General features: G+C 38.4%; 1 protein-coding gene and 1 pseudogene across 1 annotated transcript; one reads left to right on the forward strand and one right to left on the reverse strand.

Moving 5' to 3' along the window:
• Window positions 1–530: 530 nt before the first annotated feature.
• On the reverse strand, window positions 531–21,810 carry LOC135705089 (uncharacterized). The gene is made up of 4 exons (XM_065226665.1): window positions 21,547–21,810; window positions 942–1,070; window positions 737–868; window positions 531–651 (listed from the first exon to the last, which is right to left on the reverse strand). The coding sequence occupies exons 1-4, from the start codon at window positions 21,709–21,711 to the stop codon at window positions 562–564; spliced, it is 516 nt and encodes a 171-aa protein (XP_065082737.1). The 5' UTR covers window positions 21,712–21,810; the 3' UTR covers window positions 531–561.
• LOC135705103 (uncharacterized) lies at window positions 13,441–19,526 on the forward strand (annotated as a pseudogene).
• Window positions 21,811–22,268: the final 458 nt, after the last annotated feature.

Here is a 22,268-nt window from a genome sequence, read left to right on the forward strand (position 1 = left end):
TTATCTAACAACGTGCGCGCGGTGCTGCATCAAACAGTTCATCCATTCACACATCTTTACGGATTGTAGAGATACAGAGACTAACGACTTATTCAGTTTGACATAAATTTTCATTTATTTTTGTTTGCTCACACACTGACTGGTGGAGAGTGAGCATTTTTTTTTTGATTGCTTATATTAGCTATTTTTTTCAAAGGAGGTTCATTTCTTACGAACTAAAGCCATTCACTTGAATCGTCTTCGCGGTGGAGTGTTCGTCGGACAACGGGTGAACTTGTGTGGTTCGTCATTTGTACTGCCGTTGATGTCACGCGCGCAAATTCATCACAGCTGGCTGCTGCAACCTTGAAAGATAATGTTGAAAGAGACAACCGAGCTCTGGCGGTTGTTGGTCTTTGCGCACCGAACTAGGTCACTCCGCGTCCACTTGACTCGAATAGGATTCTCTTGACTATTTATACTAATAACATAACACACAATATCAATGAATCTACAATTTAGATTGAACGTTGTACAAGATCAGTCTGGGAAATCCTTAGCAACTACTCCAAATGACTGGAATCATTTTCTCAGCCCAACCAGTTTGGCCCCGAAGTCGTTCAGCTTTTCCGAAACGCCTTTCGTTGCATGCTGAAAGAGCTTCCGCGGTGCCTGAAAATCATAAAAATTGTAAATCAATCAAGTCTAGGATTTATTGGCAGTCGAATCGACGGAAGCCGGACGCGAAGAAACTTACCGCTATGGCCCTGTTGATAGTATTGGACACGGTTTCGGTGACCTTGACCAGCGGTTTGGTGAGAAAATACAAGTGATCACCTTCGTTGCCGTATTTCTCTGATTCGCGGATGGTGTCGATTAGGGGTGGCGTCTGTTTTTGAAGGGGGGAAAGATGGTGGTGATGGTTTGGATCGTTTGGAGACATATCAGTGGCGTTTACTTACATCAAACCAGCCCTTTACTTTCTGCTGGGTGTTGTCGTATTTGCTGTAGATGTTGGATGGGAAATTGTCCTTCTCCCGGGAGGCATTATCCAAGTGGCGAGGATTATCGTATGAATCGAGGGCGTGAACCTGAAGGAGAGTAAAGGGTGATACGGTCAAAATTTGGTCAATATCAACTTGACGTATTTCTTTCAATTTTGCATTTAAAAAACCTGAACACCCCTCATTTTGAAGGTGTGTGTGTGTGTAGAATGTTGCTCCTATTTTGATTTTTGAATTCACTCTTCAGTTGTCAAAATGCCGTTCAAGCAAGAAGAGCAGCGTATCAAAATTTTGCTCGCGCATCGCGAAAATCCGAGCTACTCGCACGCAAAGTTGGCAAATTCGCTAAAAGTTGCCAAATCAACCGTTAAAGTGTTTGGGGAACGTTTGTCGACAGCCAGGAAGTCTGGATCGGGGGGAAATCGATAAACGGAAGCCGCTGAGACGACAAAGAGAGTTGCCGGTAGTTTCAAGCGAAACCCTAACCTCTCTCTCCGAGATGCCGCAAATAAGCTGGGTGTATCGTCTACAACCGTGCATCGAGCCAAAAAACGAGCCGGACTATCGACTTACAAGAAGGTAGTGACTCCAAATCGCGATGATAAACAAAATACGACGGCCAAAGCGCGATTCCGGAGGCTGTACACGACGATGCTGACGAAGTTTGACTGCGTGGTAATGGACGACGAAACCTACGTCAAAGCCGACTACAAGCAGCTTCCGGGACAGGAGTTTTATACGGCAAAAGGAAGGGGAAAGGTAGCAGATGTTTTCAAGCACATGAAACTGTCAAAGTTCGCAAAGAAATATCTGGTTTGGCAAGCCATCTGTACCTGTGGCTTGAAAAGCAGCATTTTCATAGCTCCCGGGACTGTCAACCAAGAAATTTACGTGAAAGAGTGTTTGAATAAACGTCTGCTGCCTTTCCTGAAGAAACACGGTTGTTCCGTACTGTTTTGGCCGGATTTGACAACTTCCCATTACGGTAAAAAGGCAATGGAGTGGTACGCCGCCAACAACGTGCAGGTGGTTCCCAAGGACAAGAACCCTCCCAACACGCCAGAGCTCCGCCCAATTGAGAAATACTGGGCTATTGTCAAGCGGAACCTAAAGAAGACCAAAAAAACTGCTAAGGGCGAGCAGCAGTTCAAGGCAAACTGGCTTTCTGCGGCGAAGAAGGTGGACAAGGTGGCTGTACAAAATCTGATGGCAGGGGTCAAGCGTAAGGCCCGGCAATTCGGATTTGGAAAAGCGGAAGCCTAACTGAATATTTTTCCTGAATTTTATACTAATTGAACTTGAAAAAGAAATTTAATTTGATTTTTTAAATAAACGATTTCACCGATTTACACGCGTTTTCCCTTGACCAAATTTTGACCGTATCACCCTTTAAGGGTTTGTTTATGAGTAACATAATGTTTGCACAAGAAAAGGTAATGACACATGATAAACATGCTGATTCAAGCTATGACGACTGTTACAATTTATTTTTTTGTCAATCACATTTGGAGCAGTTCCACGCCAAATATCGAATAGATCTGACGCGACCTTCTCCGATTTGAATAATTCAAGACCAATAATTGAAAAGGTCTCACCTCCATTTTGTAAACAAAACTTGGAAGGCCATTTTCTCGAAAACCTAAACCTACATTCGCAAACCTAAAACACAATCGGGTAGGGGAGAATTTAGAATTTCCCCTACTTTTCATTTTGTTGATTTGCGTTGACGGATTTCGGTTCGCAAAAAATGGCCTTACAAGTTTTATTAACAAAATGGTGTTGAGGCCTTTTCAATTGCTTTTTATGGACAGTTATTCACATTAACACTCTAATTCGGTTATTTTGAATCTAGCAAAAAAAAAACTTAAAATGAGGTAATCGAATTTTTTCAACAAATTATGACTCTACGATTTTCACTTCCAATCGAAATGACGTCTGCGACAAAGTTGTAGGAAAAAATATTTGCTTTTCAGGAAATCTATACACGGTAAAAACAAGTAATGTTGGGTAAGTGATCCAAAAAAGTGTTGAAATCTTAAATTAGAGGAAAAAGCCTCTGCAATATTGTTTTAATACTTTCATTTAAAAGCTTATAAAAAATTCAACTTTCAGTAAAATTTAAAATATGATTTCTTAAAAATTAACAAAAATCATTGAACAACAACTTTCGGGAAACATTATTAACAATAATTTAAAAAAAAATCTCTTGTAAAATTTTGCACAGACAACGTTTTATAGACTTTAAAATTGTTTTCTGTGCAAACATCAGACTAAAAAAAATATATACAAATAGTTCTAAAATTTTTACAAAAGTTATCGTTTTTTTTTTTTTTTAAACGTACAACTTGAATTTTTCACAGAAAATAGTACATTTATTAGCATTTTAATGAAAATAGTCAAGCAATATGTAAGAGATTTATTTAAATTTATTCAAGTTTCAAACATTTTTTTGAATGCTTTACTCAAAATGGCATTACATTTTCTTTTCCTTAAAATCAAATATTTTGCCCTACAACTTTGTCTGAGATGAAATTTCGATAGCATTTTCGAGTAATTATTTTTTGGAAACATGTCGCATGAAGATTTTTTTTTTGCGATACTAAAAATGCCCAAATTTTTACTCAAATGTGTATGATTGGCCATAACAAACAATTATGCAAATTTTCATGCAAATCGGAGCACATTCAGACCGCAATTAAAATTTTGTTTGCTATTTGGCCTGGAAATTCTCTTTTTACCCTTCATACAAAGAAAATCGACTGATCTGAGGTCCGGAGAAACGGAAAAATTTACGCTGAAAATCGAACAACGTGGAATCCAGCTTTTTACACTGGCCATAACATAAATGATTCACCCCTCGGATTGACATTAGGCGTTTACCGTTTAAAAAAAAAGGAAAACAAGAACCAAGGGGTATGCAACTCTGCACACCTTAATCTGTGCCACGATATTTAGCAGTGCCGAAATCTGTGCCGATCGTTCCGAAGTAGGCTGAAGTGTATCAATCAAGGTGTCAATATCCCATGAGTTTGGCAACCCTGAAGTTAGACTTTTGTGATTCTGGTTACATTTTTTATTTTTCTAATTGATTGCCATGGTTCATGTTCATTCTCATTAGGGTCTGTTCATAAACTACGTAGACAGTTTTTTGGGATTATTGACCCCCCCCCCCTCCCCATGCGTAGACAATTGTCCATACAAAAAAATTAAAATTTGTATGGGCCGTGGATAATTGTCAACCCCCCCCCCCCTCTAAGCTGTCTACGTAGTTTATGGACAGCCCCTTAGAATGAGATAGCGAAATGGGCGGTGGAAGAGGAACTGAAAGCAATCCAACCGATACGCCCTGTCCCAACAAATGTGTAGCCTCATCGGTGGTGGAAGAAATTTCCACCAGCCCCCGTGTGATGCCTATGGTGAGTACTTGTGATAAAGCAGATTTTCGAGATAATTTGCAGTGGAAAATTCAAATGTACCAAACCTGAAATCATTTCCGTGGATAGAAAATTCTTAGGGATGATTTTACCTGAGAAAATTGAATTTCAATTTCTCCCGTAAACCCGGAATTTAACATCCTAAGAAATAGAGGCAGTTCAGGGTATTTTTTTTTTTCGGAATGAAAATCCTAATCGCTTAGGGATGACTCTCACTAAAACAATTTTGTTGATGACGTGAGACCCGGTGATTCTGGAAAATTCTAAACAAAATACGCGGAACCCATAGCAACGGGATGAAGTACGCAGTGAAATATGTAAAAAGTATCATTATGTGGAACCCAATGTTTCATGGGATGCAGTACGCAGAAATTCCTAATGTGAAAGAAAGCGGAACCTTTCGTTTGGAATAAAGTACTCAGGAAAATATGAGATATTTTAAGCGGAATCCGACGTTTAAGGATGTAGTACGCAGTAAATCTGAACTTAGAGAATGTTAAATGCGGAACCCAACATTTGGGATGAAGTACGCAGAGTGATACTGTGTATATGTATTTCAGTGCGGAACCTGAGTTTTGTGTAGTACACAGATCACATGAATTTTGATAAAAATACGTCACAGACGTAGTGTAGCTCGTAAAGTACCTTAAAATGCGTGTTTTCTAGGTAAACCAGTTGATCCCTCCGTTTACCGAAGATGCCGACGGACCAGTGTCTGCCCGCTGGGAGAAGTGGCGTGAACATTTTGAAGCATACCTAGCATGGAAGGACGTTGACAATCAGGAGGAAAAATTCAAATCCCTGATGATGTTCGGTGGACCAGACATCCGGAAAGTGGTCAAGCAAGTTCATGTTGACGAATCACACGCTATGGAGAACCGGTACCACATTGCCATGTCAATGTTGGACGATTACTTTGTACCGAGACTCAGAACGTCAGAAGTTCCGCGAGATGAAACCAGCTGTAGGTGAAAAGTTTGACACTTATGTCATCAGACTGAAAAAGCAGGCAGCCTACTGTGATTTTGGAGATCAGCTGGAAAGCATGGTAGCTGACCAAATTATTACAACTACAACGGATGTGAGTCTGAAGAGGAAGTGCCTGGAAAAAGACTTTAACTTCAAGGAGATCGTAGCGATCGGTCGTACCCACGAGTCTGTTCAAATACAGATGAGCGATTTGGACAATCGGAACGGAAACTTACAAAAAGTCAGCGCTGTCGAAACGGAGGCCAATGAAGAGTCAATTTTGAAGGTACGCTCCAACCTCGGAGGACCAAGGCGGTTCAGATGTTTCCGATACAATGGCAGACATGATTCGAAAGATCCATCGTGTCCAGCCAAATCACTCGAATGCAGAAGTTGTGGTCAAGTGGGACACTTTTCCCGCTGCTGTTTTCTAAAAAGGAAGAAGACCAACGGACAATCGTCCCAGTACAATCGTTTCGGAGATTCCCGTAAACAAAAGCGATTCGTACGAGAAGTATCTATAGATGGAACCGAGCGCAACTCAGATGTAGTTGATCTTTTCCATCTAGGAGCAGGAAAGAAGCTGGTTCCAGTATCTGTTGGAGGAGTTTGTTTGAAGTTCGTGATTGACACAGGAGCAGACTAAACTTGACATTCGACAAGCTTTCCATCAAGTTCTTCTTCGAGAAGATTGTCGATACATCACCACCTTCATTTCCCCCCTTGGTTTATTCCGTTATAAAAGGCTCATGTTTGGACTTTCTGCTGCTCCTGAGTTGTTTCAAAAAGTTATGGAGACGATTTTTGCTGATCTTCCATGGCTTATTATTTTCATCGATGACATTCTGATCCCCGCTAGAAACGAATCTGAGCTTCGTGAAAGAACTTTGATGGTGTATAACAGATTGAAGCAGTACAAGATACTACTGAATGCTGACAAAGTTATCACAGGCGCTAGGGAAATAGACTTCTTGGGTTATCACATTTCTACACAAGGAATTTCAATTTCTCAAGAAAACCTCATCTTGTGATACAACGCGACGGATCACGGCTCCACTTGAAGAACATTAAAAGCAGTGTGATCTCCAATCGACACGTGAACCACACCAAACGAATCCTAAATGCGAATCCCATGATGAAACAGGAGAATGACGCAGATAATCATAAAACCTCTGAGGGCACACAAGAAGAAGATGACATGGGACCAGCCATTCCAACTGCTGCTGAACGTACTACGAATCCAACGGAACAACCCTCTACCAGCCAAACTACTACGGAACCTCAGATGGTCTCACGATGCGATGATCGAAAACGCCCTTTTGAGACTAGCCGAGCTACCAGCAAGCGCTCGAAACATGTACCTAAATACTTAGCAGATTACAAACTTTGAATATATTAAATTTTTAAAATATCAAACGTAAGGAGGGAATGTAGGATCTAAGCAACCATTGGTTTTGTAACAACCTTAAAGCATGAGAATAAATATTCATTATCAGTTGTACCTCGGACCGAACCAGACGTTTCTACAGTGAGGTGAGGTGAGTCGCTGTCACTAGTGAGGTGACAAAAGCCACTGGGAGTGAGGTGACTCTCCATACAAATCAATTGGAGAGTCACCTCACTCGCGGTGACTATAGTCACCTCACTAGTTTTTTTTTTTTTTTTTTTTTTAATCTTTATTTTAGAGATTTTTAGCCTGAGGCTAGTTCATCTCTTAACCTCACTAGTGACAACGAGTCACCTCACCTCATGCGCGGCGTAGAATAGGCCTCAAAACCAATGACCAATGTACCATCGGTGAAAACCATCGAATGTCCCCCAACTCCATATCTGTCATACTTCGGAAATGGTGTGCGATCCAGATAAACTTCCCATCTGAATTTAAACTGCAGTTAGTACTGCATGCCCATGGGATCTTGTCGAACAGCAAATTACTTAGTGTCGTCATGCAGGAACTACTGACTCCACTGAAACCTCCTCTGCTGCGAATCAAACTTTGAGAATAGAGCAAGGCTTTGTAATTAACGGATTGGTAGGCCACCCATCGCACCGGGTACTCTTGAGATGAACTAGGCAACAAAAGAGTGCAGATTGGATTGTTGTTGACGTATTTTGAATCGGGATGACGTCTAGAGGTCCGACGCCATTTTGAAATACAAGATGGTGGCTTCGAAATTCAGAAAAGTGGGAAATACTGTCAAACACCCAACAATATAGGTATTTTTTGGAATCGGGATGACATCGAGAGAATGATAAACGATATCCGGCGCCATTCTTAAATCCAAGATGGTGGGTTCCGATTTCAGAAAAAAGTAGGATGTACTGATGGAATCGGCATGACGTCTAGAGAATGAAAATCGATATTCAATGCCATTTTGAAATCCAAGATGGCGGTTTACAGTTTAAGAAAAAGTGGAAAATACTGTCAATTTTTTTAGATCGGGATAACGTTTAGAGAATAAAAATCGGTATCGGTATCGGTGAAACGGTTGGAGAAAAAGTTGGATCAAATACCCATACATACCCCAAGCAACAATTTTTGTTTTATTGAAGTTTTATAGCAGTTGATATAACCAAATTATAAAACCTTCACTGACGACCACATTGCTTTAACAACCTCCTGAGAACTGCTATACAGCCATGTCATGGCCGATTGGCCCAGTTTTAATGCAATCATTAAAACTTGATATGCGAACTACCTTAGGAGCATAGGTTTTATGTCAGTTTTATCACACTCTACACGTGGTTGTTAAAAATGAAAACATAAAACCTCCTCCAGGTCAGAAAGTTTTAACAACCTTTTGATGACTACCATAAAACCACAGACAAACAGACATAACACTCGCAAGTTGTTCATCGAACAAGCAGTCTGTGATAAAACTATATTACAACCGCATAAATCGCTCCTGAAGAAGATGATAAAACATGATACGCAAAACATTTTGACAAGCTTGAAGGTTTTAAGTTGGGGTTTTTGGATGATAGTTAATATTGTGAAATATTTTATTGTGGTTTTATTCTTTCGATGTTTGATGTGAAATCATGATCCTGGACAGTTGGTAATAATAGCTAATATTATTGTATATTGAAAATAAGACGACTTTATTACAATTTTAAACCAAACTGTATATGCTTCACAGCATGCCGTGCAATATTTATGGTGATTATTATACCAAATAGGAGCATCAATTTAGTGTGCCATATGAATACTAAAATGTAGGGATATTTTCAATTTGTCTGCATTAGCATCATGCCTTAAAGAGTCATTAAAATATTATCTATTTAGTACAAAACTGTTACTACTGTTGAGCAATAACCAGTCACAAATTATTTAAATATACATAGATGTATGAAAGTGTTTTATAGCCTATCTATTAGAGCGTAATTGTTCATACTGTGTGAAATTTGTTCAATTTGTTTTTCGATACAAGGTTTAAAGCCGTGATGTCAATACTGGTCATCTCCAACCGGATTTAGTGAATCAGTCTGCGTTGTTTTAAGGGGTTACGCCTACAAACTTTCAAAAAATCGATTTTTTTTATTGTCCTAATCGAAAGTATATAAAGTCAACAACATTTCCTCAAAAGATCAAGTTGATCCGATGAAAATTGTGAAAGTTATGTGACGTAAAAAATATTCACTTGTAGTGGACTAAACCCAACTTGAAACTTTAAACGCGATTATCTCGGAATGATATTTTCAAAACCGGTGCCAAAAATTTCTCGAAATGTATACATTCGATTCGTCCGATTCGTTTTGATTTCTGTTCAGTCCTATTTTGTGCAGACCACGATCGTTCGGATTTCGTCTATCATTTAATTTTGATTTTTTACAGCCGATCAAGGACAAATTTTAAGGATCAAAAATCGGCACTTCAACTTTGCAAGGCCGCCATTTTGTCAAATAAATTAAAAAAAAAAACCAAACGATCAAGGACTAGTTTAACACATGTATGCTTAATGGCATGGTTTTTTTTTTTATTTCAGATGATTACATCACAAACCGCAGTTGGCACCGCAAAAAGCGTTTTTTAGAACATCGTCTACGGGGAGCAGCCGTGCGGGGCACCAGGACCTCGTTTTTACAGCATCGTCTGATAAATTTACCATTTAATGTGTGTTCAATAAACGACAGAAACCCGATTTTCAATATGTTGCGTCGTTTTCGAGAAAAAAAATCCAAACTTTCGCTTTTTTTCGGTCTTGCAGGTAGGCGTAACCCGAGGAGTAAACAGACAAAATAATCGATGAACGTCGATTCAATTTTGAGGTACATTGAGTAACTCTCTGTAAAAAAAAGGCAACTCAGAGTAAAGCTGTCTCACCCAGGGCGTCACAATATCAGCTTGAATCGACGAAATCGATGCGACGAAGAGACTGCTGGCTTTCTTTTTCCGTTAAGAAGGGTTCGTGGATCTTTCGGAAGTGTATCGGAAAGCCGCTTGTTCAATATTTTTAAGAGCTCCTTCACCGCACTGTGCCTTATGGTATATGAGGGAACCCATAACTGTAGATCCTCCAGGAGTTTCATATCGGCGATCGTCTCATCTTCATCGTGCTCAAAAGGGGTTTTCATTTCATGTATCTGAGAGATTTTTTTATATTGGTAACAATTTTCAGAGTATTTTTGCTATTGTTGAAGTATATTTCTTATCTGTGAATCTTAGCCCTCTGATAAAGATGATAGTTGTAATGAGGCTTAAATGTAGGTCCAAGACTGCTTCAAGTTTTATATCGGTCATACAAAGTATGCCATAAAACATAATTGTATGTTTTGTTTTGGTTTTGTTCTGCAGTTATAAGTAGTGATACAGAACCACCTTACAGCTACCGTTAAAACTATGAAGTCTGAGTTTTAATTTAGAAGTCATAATACAGTTTTATAGACGACATGATTTTAAGACAAGCACACAAAACCGTAATACAACCACAGGCTGCAAGGGATGCTATGATAAAACAATGATAAAATAAAAATAAATCTGGCGGGTGGCTGGGGAGATACCTCTTACCATCCCTCCCCAAACAAGGGAGTTTGTTAAAAGAGATGATCAACCGTGCCTTCCTCAAAATTGACCTTTGCTCGCTTTCTACTCTCTATATACCATTTTCAAAATACTGTACTCTAATGGAACTATCAACTCTATACTTTAATCTCCTCATCTATCAAATAAAATGACCACTTTAAGTCTGATATTCGATGTTAAGCATCTCCAGCTAAATACATACGTTTTTTTTTTATAATCAGTGCAACGTCTAAAAGCCGGAAATCGATATCATCCGACGCCATTTTGAAATCCAAAACGTTGGCTTCCGATTTGAAGAAAAGTATCAAATACCCTAAAATATGGGTATTTTCAGAACGGGAATGACACTTAGATGCCGAAAATCGATGTTAGATGTCATCTTAAAATCCAAGATGGTGACTTCTGGCTTCTGAAAAAGTGGGGAATACAATCAAATACCCATTAATGTGGGTATTTTCGCAATCCCTGTAACATCCAGAGGCCGGAAACCAATATTTGATGCCATTTTAAAATATAAGATGATGGCTTTGGTTCAGAAAAAGTGCGAAATACACTCAGGTCTTTTTTTACACGGGGGATACGTACCGTGTAAAAAAAAACGAGTAAAAAAACCTACGAGATTTCGATTTTTCACATGTTTAAATGTTTTTTAAAAAATCGGATTTTGATGTCATTTGTAATTATAGCATGCTATGGTCCGTATAGACATATTTTAAAAATTTCTTTATTTACACCAAAAATTGTTATTTTTTTTAAATATGCCATTCGATTATTTACCTATAGCTTGAAACGGATAATGTGATTGGAATCAAGTCGATAGGTTGTATCGTTGTCGAGAAATCGTTAAAAACGTACCGTGTAAATCGCGAAAAACCGTGTAAAAAAAAAACCGTGTAAAAAAAACCGCATAAAAAAACGTGTAAAAAAGACTTCAGTGTACTGTCAAATACAGATCAATGTGGCTGAAATGGCTTCCGATTTCAGAAGAAGTGTCAAATACCCTACAAATTGCGTCAAATATCTCTTAGTGTATTTGACTCTTCTTCTGAAACGCGATGGCCGGCATATTGGATTCCAAAATGGGGTCGAATATCGATTTTCGGCATCTACGCGTTGTCCCGTTCTGAATATGCAGCCATTCCATAGCAAAACGATATAGTGGTTCTCAGAATTTCGTAAAAATTGGTAGTTTTGTTCCTTATCGTAAAATATAAGACCCGTATTTTTTTTTATTATTTTGTCATTAGGGTGATTAGGGTGGTTCAGAAAAATCGATTCTTTTTTTCAAAAATGACTTTTTCTTTTAAATTCATAACTTTTGAACCACTGGGCCGATTTCAATGATCAAAATATCAAATAAATTAGAGATAATTAAAAATGATTTTTAGAAGAAAAAAAAATTAAAAACAAAGTCTTAAAATATTTAGATTTTGTATGGAAAAACATTGATTGTATTTGTTTTTTATGGTTTTCATCGTTTGAATATAAAAGCTGCAATATGTTTTTATATTTTCCTGAAACATTTAGGCTTTTCAACACATTATGTCACAAAATCAGCGATGCGTTTTATTTCGTTTTTGAGTTTTATTTTTTTTAAGTTATCAAGTTTTGGGTTTTCGCTCAATACTCCTATGGGACTAGACTACCATGCGTCTCCATCGATTTATAGCGACTGTAACATGTTCACGAAGCATGGTAGCGATTTTTTTACCACCCTTATATGGAAATCACCCTAATAACAAAATTAAAAAAAAAAACGGGTCTAATAGGGTAGAGAACTACTTCGGCCTAATCACCCAGTTTGGGCCTTTCGAGCAGAACATTTTAAATAAATCCATGATTTCAGAGTTAACTAGTAAATTATGCGTTTGGTACGATACTTTAGTTAATAAGCTTCCGAACGAAGTCAATGAGAACGCGTGATATGAATGTTTGCACCCATTATTCCCAAAAATAAAAGAAGCGCTCCGACCGAATCAATTTTTATCTTCATCCGATAGGCCGAAGTGAATTCATTTGCGTTTCAATGGCGTTTCAATGGTATCTCAATGCATTAGGCCGAGTTTAGAATCCGTAGGCCGAGTTTGGTGTCAAGAAGCAGTGTTAAACTTGTGACAATAACTCAACGATTGGTTTCTCTTTATCAAATCTTACGGTACATACGGAAAGGTAAATAAATTTGGAAGCCATCAGTAATAATAACATTCCGTTTGGTGCTAAACTGCGCTAGATTAAGAAAGATTAAGTGTGGGTTGTGCTTAATAGGCTGGAAATGGGGTAGTTAACCCTATTTTGCGATAAGGAACAAGACTACCAATTTTTACGATATTCTGAGAACCACTACAGTCAACTTTTGCTCGGTGGGCTAAACCTGTAGCCCACTTAGTGAAAGACTTTCGTTACTTGGGCTGAGCTGTCAAGCTGAAAATTGGTTGAGGGATACACCGATTGTTTATTATCATCAAAATCCTTTAGCAACTATCTTAATTGTTCATACATGAGCCCCTCGAAAAATAAATAGCACTGTCAAAAATGACGTTTGACTTCGATTTAGGTGGGCTACAGCCCAATTAACGGGAACCCACCTAAAACGAAGCCCACCTAACCATAGCCCAACGAGCGAAAGTTGACTGTATATCAGTTTGCTATAGAATGGCTGTATTCTCATAGTATACACACTTAAACACGGATTTCCTGTTCAGTAATTTTTTTTACAGTTTTTGCACCGTAAAACACAAAAATTACCGAACATTCAGCATTTTATCTAAAAGCTACTGATGTTCAGTAACTTTGTCTACAAACAACTGAATACGGTAACATTGAGTGCCGAATTTACCGTCATTTAGAAGCTTTATGGTACATGACAAATATTCAGTAAACAAGAGTACAGAGTTATCAGTATTTATTATGTTCTACTGAACTGTCAGTTACCGAAATATCAGAATTACTGAACCCACCAGTAAATTGAGCTACTTGACATTTCATTATCTTGCGTCGTTTTCTGGTGTGCTCACGGATTTCATTCCGGATTTCAAACGTGGAAAAAGTGAAATAAAATTGGTGAAAAATATTGAAAAACATGGATTCAATAATCGAGAAACTGCGGGAAACCGATGTAGGGGCTCAAGAAATGTTCCGTAAGTAAAATTTCTCATTAAAATTGTTTGTTTTTTAGCTGTAAAAATCTGAAGATAAAATGGCGGACACTCCAATTAATTGCTTTTTTTGCCGGCGTTCTGTACCCGGATTTACAAAGGGCTTGAGTCGCCACGTAAATTGGCATGCTCAAAGAGGCGAGTTATCCCCAGATTTTTGTCATTATGACTGCACTTATGCTAGATGCCAAATGCGGTATCAAAATTTTTCAAGTTTGGTACGTCACATTAAGGAAATTCATCAACCGGTTGAACCATCTAGCAGCGTAATTCCTTGTTTAACTGATTTTTCCGATGACAACCGTCCACAAACTATCGAGCAAAATAATACGTCAAACGAATTTAATATAGAACCACACCTAACATTAGAAGAAATCAAGAGGATGGCATCCCTAAGCATTTGTCGACTTACGGCGGATACGGGTTTGCCACAAAAAAAGGTTACAGAAACTGTAAAAATGTGTGACAATATTGTTTCACAGCTTCTTGAGTTTCTGGAAATCCAAGCAAAATCTTTTTTCAAATTAAATCAGATTGATCCTTCAAGTGACCCCGTGCAAAGCTATTTGAATAGTTTCAAAAATATCGACTTGTTTAGTGATGTAAGAACGTACTCCAAACAAAAAGCGTATCTTGAAAAGATCGCTACACAATTTCCTGAGCCAGTTGAAAAATGTGTCGGAAGGCGTGTTGCAGTACGCCATGTAGATAGCATTCCCAGGCGCGTACTTGTCAATGAAACGTTCACGTACATACCGATAATTGAAACGCTTAAGTTAATTTTCAGAGATCCACACAACCGAAGCCTTCTTCAAACCAGCAACGTTCAAGAAACGCCGGGTGTCAAGGAATACAGTTCGTTTGAGACTGGCTCACGTTATGATTCAGATAAATACTTCAAACGATATCCTAACGCAGTAAGAATTAGTTTATACGAAGATGACGTTGAGCTGGGTAATGCGCTGAGTTCGAGAGCAGGGAAGAATAAAATTGCCAATTTTTTATTTAAAGTACAAAACTTTCCTGATAGATGTAATAGCTCTCCGAAGACAATTTTTCCCTGTTATACTAGCTCCCTCGCGGATTGTCAAGAAGTACGGATGCAATACAATTATGGAGCCTTTGGTTGCTGATTTAAAGAAGCTAGAGCAAGGAATAACCATATTTTATGGGTCTGAAAGTTTTGAGTTACGAGCAGTGGTCACAATGTTCGTGGGCGACACATTGGCGGTGCACGACGTTTTCGGGTTGCTAAGTCCAAGCGCAAATTATTTTTGCCGAATTTGTACAGTTTATCGGTCTGTATTTAAGGAAAACCCTGCGAAAAAGTTCCCCACCAGAACACTTGAATGGTACAACGACAGCCTAAAAGCAGTACAATCTGGTGATTTACAACCGTCGCAATGTGGCTTGAAAAAAACTGGCTGCATATTAAATATTCTGCAATACTATCACATAACCAACAATTGGTCACTTGATCCTATGCATGACCTGGCTGAAGGGGTGATTCCCTTAACATTGCAATTAGTCATTAGTCAATATTCGCAGCAAGAAGGTTTAGGCTTCACAGTGGAGTTTATAAACAGCCGCATCAATCATTTCAATTACGGATACGCTGATCGAAAAAATCGACCCATGGGCAATGTGACAAACGATATGTTATCTTCCCCTGGAGCTCATAAACTAAGGCAGACAGCCGCACAAAGTTTCCTGCTATTACGTGCGTTTCCTTTTTTATTCGGTCATAAGATTCCCAATGAATGCAACTTAATTATCATGGTTGGACACCTTATAAACATAACGAGAATAATTCTGTCACCAATTGTATCCGAAGATATGCTTTTGTGGCTTGAAGAACATGTGCGCCTGTTTACTGATCTATTTTGCAATTATTTTGGGAGAAGAATTAACAAAATTCACCATTTACAACATTATGCTGAATGCATAAAGCATGTTGGTAGTGCGAAGCAATCAAATTGCCTACCATTTGAGCAGAAAAATAAACCTGCAAAGAATCAAGCAGCAGTTAATCGAAATTTTAAAAATATATGCAAAAGCCTGGCTAAACGCCAATGTTTCTCATTGGTGATTGATTTACTTGAAAAACCATTCCATGACAAAATCCTCTTCAAGCCAACTGCGATGAGGAATGAAGAAACGATAAGCTACCTTCACGTACACAAGGATAAAAGTAACATGTGCAGTCTAAAATCGGTGGAAATCAACGGAATCGAATTCAGGAAAAACCTCTTAGTTGCTGTAAAAATCCACCAGAACATGCTTTTTCCATCATATGGCATCATCAGGGAAGTAGTTGAAATCGATGGAGAAGTACATTTCCTGCTACGATCCTGCAAAACACTAGAGTATGATAACTTTTTGCAAGCGTATGAGGTTGATGAATTGGAAGCAGATCAATTAGTTCACGTCGATGAAGTTTTCCAACATACAACATTTTCCTTTTGGACGCCATACAATAGTAAAATTAAATTTGTTTCAAGATGCTGCTTCAATCAAGATTACTGAAGACTCTAATTCACTCGTCAATCATATATTTTTGATCACTTTCATTTTGCATCATTCGAACCGCATCAAGCATTTCACAAAATTAGAGATATTAGATTAAATATCAAAAATAAATCCTTATTTAAATAAGATAAAATCACTTCAGGTAAGCATTAATTCAATGTCAATAATAAACATCAACTCTAGCGAAACACATCACAAGGGTGTGTTGCAACTCAGGATAATAAATCAAGCTGAACATTGCATTAGGTCCAAAGTAACATTGATCGATTTTCTTCGTCGATTTTCTCTTTCGTTAATAACTTGAGCACATAACCGTTTCTTGTTGTGTTTGTCGAATTAGATGCTAGATAAAAGCTTCTTGTATCGATATGTGTACTGAAAATACCTGGGAATGTCTTTACATGGTCATGGGGTTATAAAGAGAAAGTCGACGAAGAGAATCTGTCAATGTTACTTAGGACCTAATGCACTGTTCAGCTTGAAATATCAGTGACTGTCAAGTACGAACAATCGTCGCCTACCTCACATAACTGGTTCCAAACGTAAACAAGCCATAAGAAACCTACAGCGTTTGTTTACGTATGGAATCAGTTTGATACAAGAATGATCAGTAGGCTGATTTGACAGCACGTCTCCCCAGGCAGCAGCAGTTTATGTTATACAGTATCCCCAGTATCCGGATTGTAAAGGCAGTCAGAGAGCAAGACCGCAGAAGACCTTTGGAACATCAGAATCAACCAATCATGGAAGCAAACCAAAAAGTAAGTGAGCAGACAACGTGAGTAACTGCAAGTGCAAAAAGTGAAGAAAATACTTGAAGCCTAACTATTCAAATCGACGTATCTGATTTTGCAAACAATCACTTCAATCGACGATTTGTGTCAACTGCTAGGTCACTCACAGAAACAAACAACACCAGCTAGTAGGGGAAAGATTTCCCTACCTGATGATGGTGTTTGTTTGCGTGGGTGAGTTTGGGCAGTTCGTCAATTGAAGTTAAAATGTTGATAACAAGAATATCACAGAGAAAGCTTGCACTTTGTTTTAAACCATACATATTTTCATTGAATCAAGTTTCAATACATTCAGTTCGGAAGATTTCTTAGAAGAGTAAGCTTAGGCGCAAGGTGGACCAAATAGAGTTTCAGGTGAAAAGAAATTACGGGTCGAATGTGGATTTGTCGTTGGAGCTGATCAATTTTGTATCACCACCAGATGGGAGTGCAACCATTCGAACCATCCAATTTCAGTTATTTTTAGGAATTCGTCTGCGGCTAACATAATATTTCAAAAGTTAGGTTTTTTTGCAATCTTTTCCTAATATTTTATTTTCTTGCACATTTCAGTGTCCGAAGGCATTGACGATTTGGAGACGTTCATGGAGTTGAATGAACAAGATTTTTCACGACTGCAGATGAAGACGAAGTTAATCAAATGCATCCAACGCATCCAGAGGGAGATTTCAAGTGGACTCACAGTTGAAGAATTTATTGTGGAACGACTGGATCCTGAAGATGAAAGCTATCGAAATGAAAATGCAGAGGTAGACGATCAGGACACTGACGAGGATTGTGTTGATAGCATTGAAGAAAATCCGTATCACGGCATCCGACTTGAGAAAGTAAGTAAATTTTAATAATTTCACGCAATTTTAATTTTTAATAATTAACGCCAACACAACGCAAACGGATGCAATTTGCGTGGCCCTTGAGACTCCAGATATTTTCCAAGCATTTTTTTCACTGTCCACTAGTAGGATAAGTGCACTAATTTTAAACATTTTTTAATTTTAATCCTTTGATTCAATAAAAAATCACTCAGGTAATCAACATCAATCGTGTCTTCAGAAGAACAGACCAGGGTCAACAAATAATGGAGTCCTTGAAGCAAGGAAGTAAGCCTAACGACAAGGTTTTGACGAAAATAAAAAATGTGTTGTGCGATTTCCTCAGATCAACGTATGGGCCGTAAGTTCAAGCTGTTAAGTTCCATTGTTCTTATGCTTAATCAATTTTTACTTTTCCAGGCGTCCTTCAGCATTTCAAAAAAATCTCATCGCCTTATCACTCGTGGAAACTTTCCCGATTTTGCGATCAAGCAATGCCGATGTACCTCAAGCACTGTGGTTTCACCAACATGCTCGAGGCCAACATAGACATACTGGCAGGATACATTATCATCTTGAGTATCTCATTCGTAAATCCACAGATAGAAAGATTATCCGCAGCAAATCCACGGATGAGAAGGCAATCAAAATTGAATCTTCTAACACGATGGACAGTGAGGATCCTGCTGAGAACGTTGAAGAATTGGTAATTTTTTGTATCTTATTTATCGTTACTAGCTACACAGAAAAAAAAAACAGATGAGACACTGTGAGTAATGTTCTGGTTCAGTTTATCTTCTTCATTTGCATGGAACTGAGAGCTTTCAACATTTCAGCATTAAATAGTCTTTCATATAAAAATTGCATAGAAACTGGGACGATGTGAGTTAAATTTCAGTATTGGTGTTCAGGCAAGGGTTTTTCGAGTTTAATAACCAGTTTTTTTTTATACTGAAATATAGAAATAAGTGTGTCTATAATCTGTTTCTCAGTGATAGTAACGTTTTTTAGACACGTCATGGCTCTTTCTGCTTTAATTTTTTAATTTTTACACATTATTTGTTTCAGATTGGTGAATTGAAGTTCATGTGTCCCAATCCTAGAACACAAGCACGTGCTGAGGAGTTGTGGGTGAAGACATTTAACGAACGCGATCGATTCCGTCAATCAGGAGAGCTTAACACATATCTGCTGGAATTACCGGTGTCAACTTGTTTTGATGGAAAATTAGTGAGATTATGGTTCTAAAAATAGTTGTATCTTGATGATTATTGACTTTATTGTTTCTAGCTTAAGCTTGATTTTCAACGGCTCTAACCTAATGCTCCAGATTTTTGGCGAAAATTTGAGGATTTACAAACCAGGGTTTTGAAGACTTACTCAGCTATACTGAAGCATGTTCAAAGCGGTAATGATAATCGAACGTTTTTTATTAATTTAATTAAATTGAAAACTATTTATAGTTACTCTCAGAACACTTGGGATTATGCGTCTGAAAAATCCAAGTCGTGGAATGAAGCGAACAAGAAATGGCACTGATGACAACAATCCACTAAGTGGCATCGTTGAATGGATCCAGGTAACTATTTACATTTGTGTTTTCAAAAATGTTCTCATTGTTACTGGATTTTGTTCCATTTCTATGGCTTTACTCAATTATGAAGTACCTACCTAATTTTATATTTTTCCCATTTTTTCCAGCATGATGAACCGATCCCGATCGTCAAAAGCGACAACCCCATACTCTACATGAGAGGAAATTTTCCGGAGGACAACTCTGATGCAGTAATTTCATGGAAAGGCATCACCACAGACAAACAGACGTAACTCTTTGAAAAACTTGTTCTTGAAAACATAGTATCTCAAAACATATAACCTCAGTAGCGACATCTCTCTGGCTTCTCGCGGAAAACAATCTTGCTCGTTAACTCGTAAACAATATTGCATAAAAGTTCTATAGAATATATAGAAACGTCAAAGTGATTCGATGCCAGCGCTGCGGCGAGTAGTTCGCGGAACTGATAATATTCAAATCAACCGTTAAATGCATGAATGAAGATACACAATGAAGAGTTACGTCTGTTTGTCTGTGGCATCACCATCCCCATCAACAAAGGTTTTTCATATAGTTTTGAGTTGCTCTGCCAATCCATTGTGATTTTGACAGCTGGAATTAAGCCAACTGACAAGCAGTTTTTTTGTCTTTTTAATGGCGACGATGATGGGAGTCAACACCCTCACCACTACGGGAGAAAAATTCCTTATTAACTTGGAATAGCTCAACAATTGAGCGCTGCTACTACATACCTACACTGCTGCATAAATGCAGTAACAATAAAAACTAAAAAAAAGCCCGAAAATTTGTTGTTTTGTCATCTCGAAATCGTATTTTAATTCACCGATAAATCAGCCGTTTTGAATAATTTACTGACTTTATCGTCAAAAAAACAAAAAAAAACAATGCTGAAAAACTCAGCAATAATAAGGTAAACAAACAAATTACTGAAAAAGTCAGTAGTTCTTTACTGACTAAACCGGAACTTTTTGACAGTTCACGGTTTGTGCTATTTACGGAGTTTTCAGTAACGGCAAAACACTTGTGGCTTGATTACTGAAAACTCAGCTGTTTAAAAACCCAGTAAAATTTTACTGACGTCGGTAATATAAACTCTGTGTGTAGGGTATTTGACACTTTATTATTACATACAATCCAGATGCCATGCCTATCGGAAACCGATATTGTGTGGATACTATGGGGATACTATAATCTGATGCCTGACGACACGATGCGTGACAAGTCGAATGAGCCCGAATTGAAGTGAAAGTGGAAAAAAACGAAGGAAGCAGTTTTCGAGTTATTCATTGCGTCAATTGAAACAGGACTGCTTCAAATGAAATGAAATGAACTGAGGCACTTGATGAACAAAACAAACGATAGTCAAATCATTTTTGACATGATGAATGTTCATCGTGACCTTAAAAATTCTATGAAAAATATGTTCGAGGTAACTATATAGAATATTGAGTGGCTATTGAGCGATCAAAGTGAAAAAAGTGCGTTGGGTCAGGTCCTGTATTGAGCAAAGTGAATTATGGATGGGGGTAGAAGTTTGAGAACATTGCTGAAAAATGCAACAGTCTAGTAAATAGTGCTTTCCCGTTAATGGACACACAACTCATTTAGCTAATGCTTTCTACAGTTTTGTATCAGTGCTTAGTTATTTTTTAAATAAAATTTTAGTCATATCTGATCCCTAAATAATGTTCGAAACAATCTAACGTCGAACTAGATAAAGGTTATGTGGTCTTCTAAAACTAGCATCCTACAAATAATCATAAATATCTAGTGCAAACTAGTGCATTTTGTGAGAAGCGTGCAACATTAAGATTCCAAAATCATTGCAAAAGAAACGATGCTAATTATCCAGCATGTATTTTACACAAGGTCAATGTAAATTGTTCACATTAAACACATTTTATTTCTGTTATTTCACAACACCAATTTGTCACCATGCTGATCGTCATTGAAATAAAGCATGCAACAGAAACACAAAAACATGCTTAATCCCCCTCACAAGATCGTATTTTAGCTTCAAACATTTCAACATTTCAAGCACTTTCGTTTAACTTCACTTGCAATGCTTATAATTCGCCTGCACTAGCGGCCTAGCAAGTACAACTTAGCAGTTGTTTCATATATCTTACATAACAGCAATCACAACAACCTTCCACCTAGTTGCACACGAGAATGGCCATGTTTTTCATGCGAAAGACTTAACTGGCAACGCGCTTAATAACGTAATACTTTTACATATAGGGTAACGGGGGACAACTTCAGTCCACTTACAGGTGCACTTCCAACCACAGTCACTTTTCGGAACTCCTCGTCGAACGCCTTGTCGCGAAACTCCGCACCGTCATCGTTCTGCGTGGCGAACACATTCTTCCCTAGGGGATAGCTCCAAACGGTCGCACTCGGAACAGCCAGGACTATCAATAACAATTGATACATTTTTAAGCTTAAAAAATAATCACTAGAACTTGCTCCACGCTTGCTGATAAAACGAAAACGAAAGTCTCTGCTCAGTGTTTCCTTGGGAAAACAAACCCGTTGTTGGCGCGAGCCCAGACAATCAACGACTAAGAAGTGGTGATTTTGTAGAATCACGAAAGCGATCGAGAGGGCTTGTGCCCTCCCTGAAACCGAAGAAGAAAAAAAGCTCCCACAGCTGAGCGCCAGTCGTGCACCGTCCGCGCAGTATAGATCAATAAATACAAGCACAGGTGAGGTGGGTGTGCTGTACATACCAGATACCACACGCGATCGAACTGGATGACCCGATGGAGGTAAGCCGCTTCGACTATGAGCTTGCTCATGCATATTGAACTGAGTGGAGTTTTTGGCGTGTTTTGCACTAGTTGGTGTGCATCGCGAGGATTGAGGACGGTTGGAGTATTTCCATTGCCCAATCAAGTTGTATTCGGTTGCCGGTGGTTGCTCACCAAGAAAATGCGGTGCTCCATTCAGAGCAGGTGAATGTGCGAAGCGAGCATGGTGTGTTCATCGTT

Source organism: Ochlerotatus camptorhynchus, unplaced genomic scaffold (genome assembly GCF_037179485.1).
Source record: "Ochlerotatus camptorhynchus isolate MF236.1 unplaced genomic scaffold, CSIRO-AGI_Acam_v1.1 ptg000257l, whole genome shotgun sequence".
In the NCBI taxonomy this organism is placed as follows: domain Eukaryota; kingdom Metazoa; phylum Arthropoda; class Insecta; order Diptera; family Culicidae; genus Ochlerotatus; species Ochlerotatus camptorhynchus.

Excerpts from the sequence above, each read along its gene's own strand:
- LOC135705089 (XM_065226665.1), bottom strand. The coding sequence starts at position 21,711 with ATGTATCAATTGTTATTGATAGTCCTGGCTGTTCCGAGTGCGACCGTT. Across the intron at positions 1,071-21,546 it reads CTGTGGTTGGAAGTGCACCT|GTTCACGCCCTCGATTCATA; the intron begins GTAAGTGGACTG and ends ACTCTCCTTCAG. Across the intron at positions 869-941 it reads AAGTAAAGGGCTGGTTTGAT|ACGCCACCCCTAATCGACAC; the intron begins GTAAGTAAACGC and ends CTTCAAAAACAG.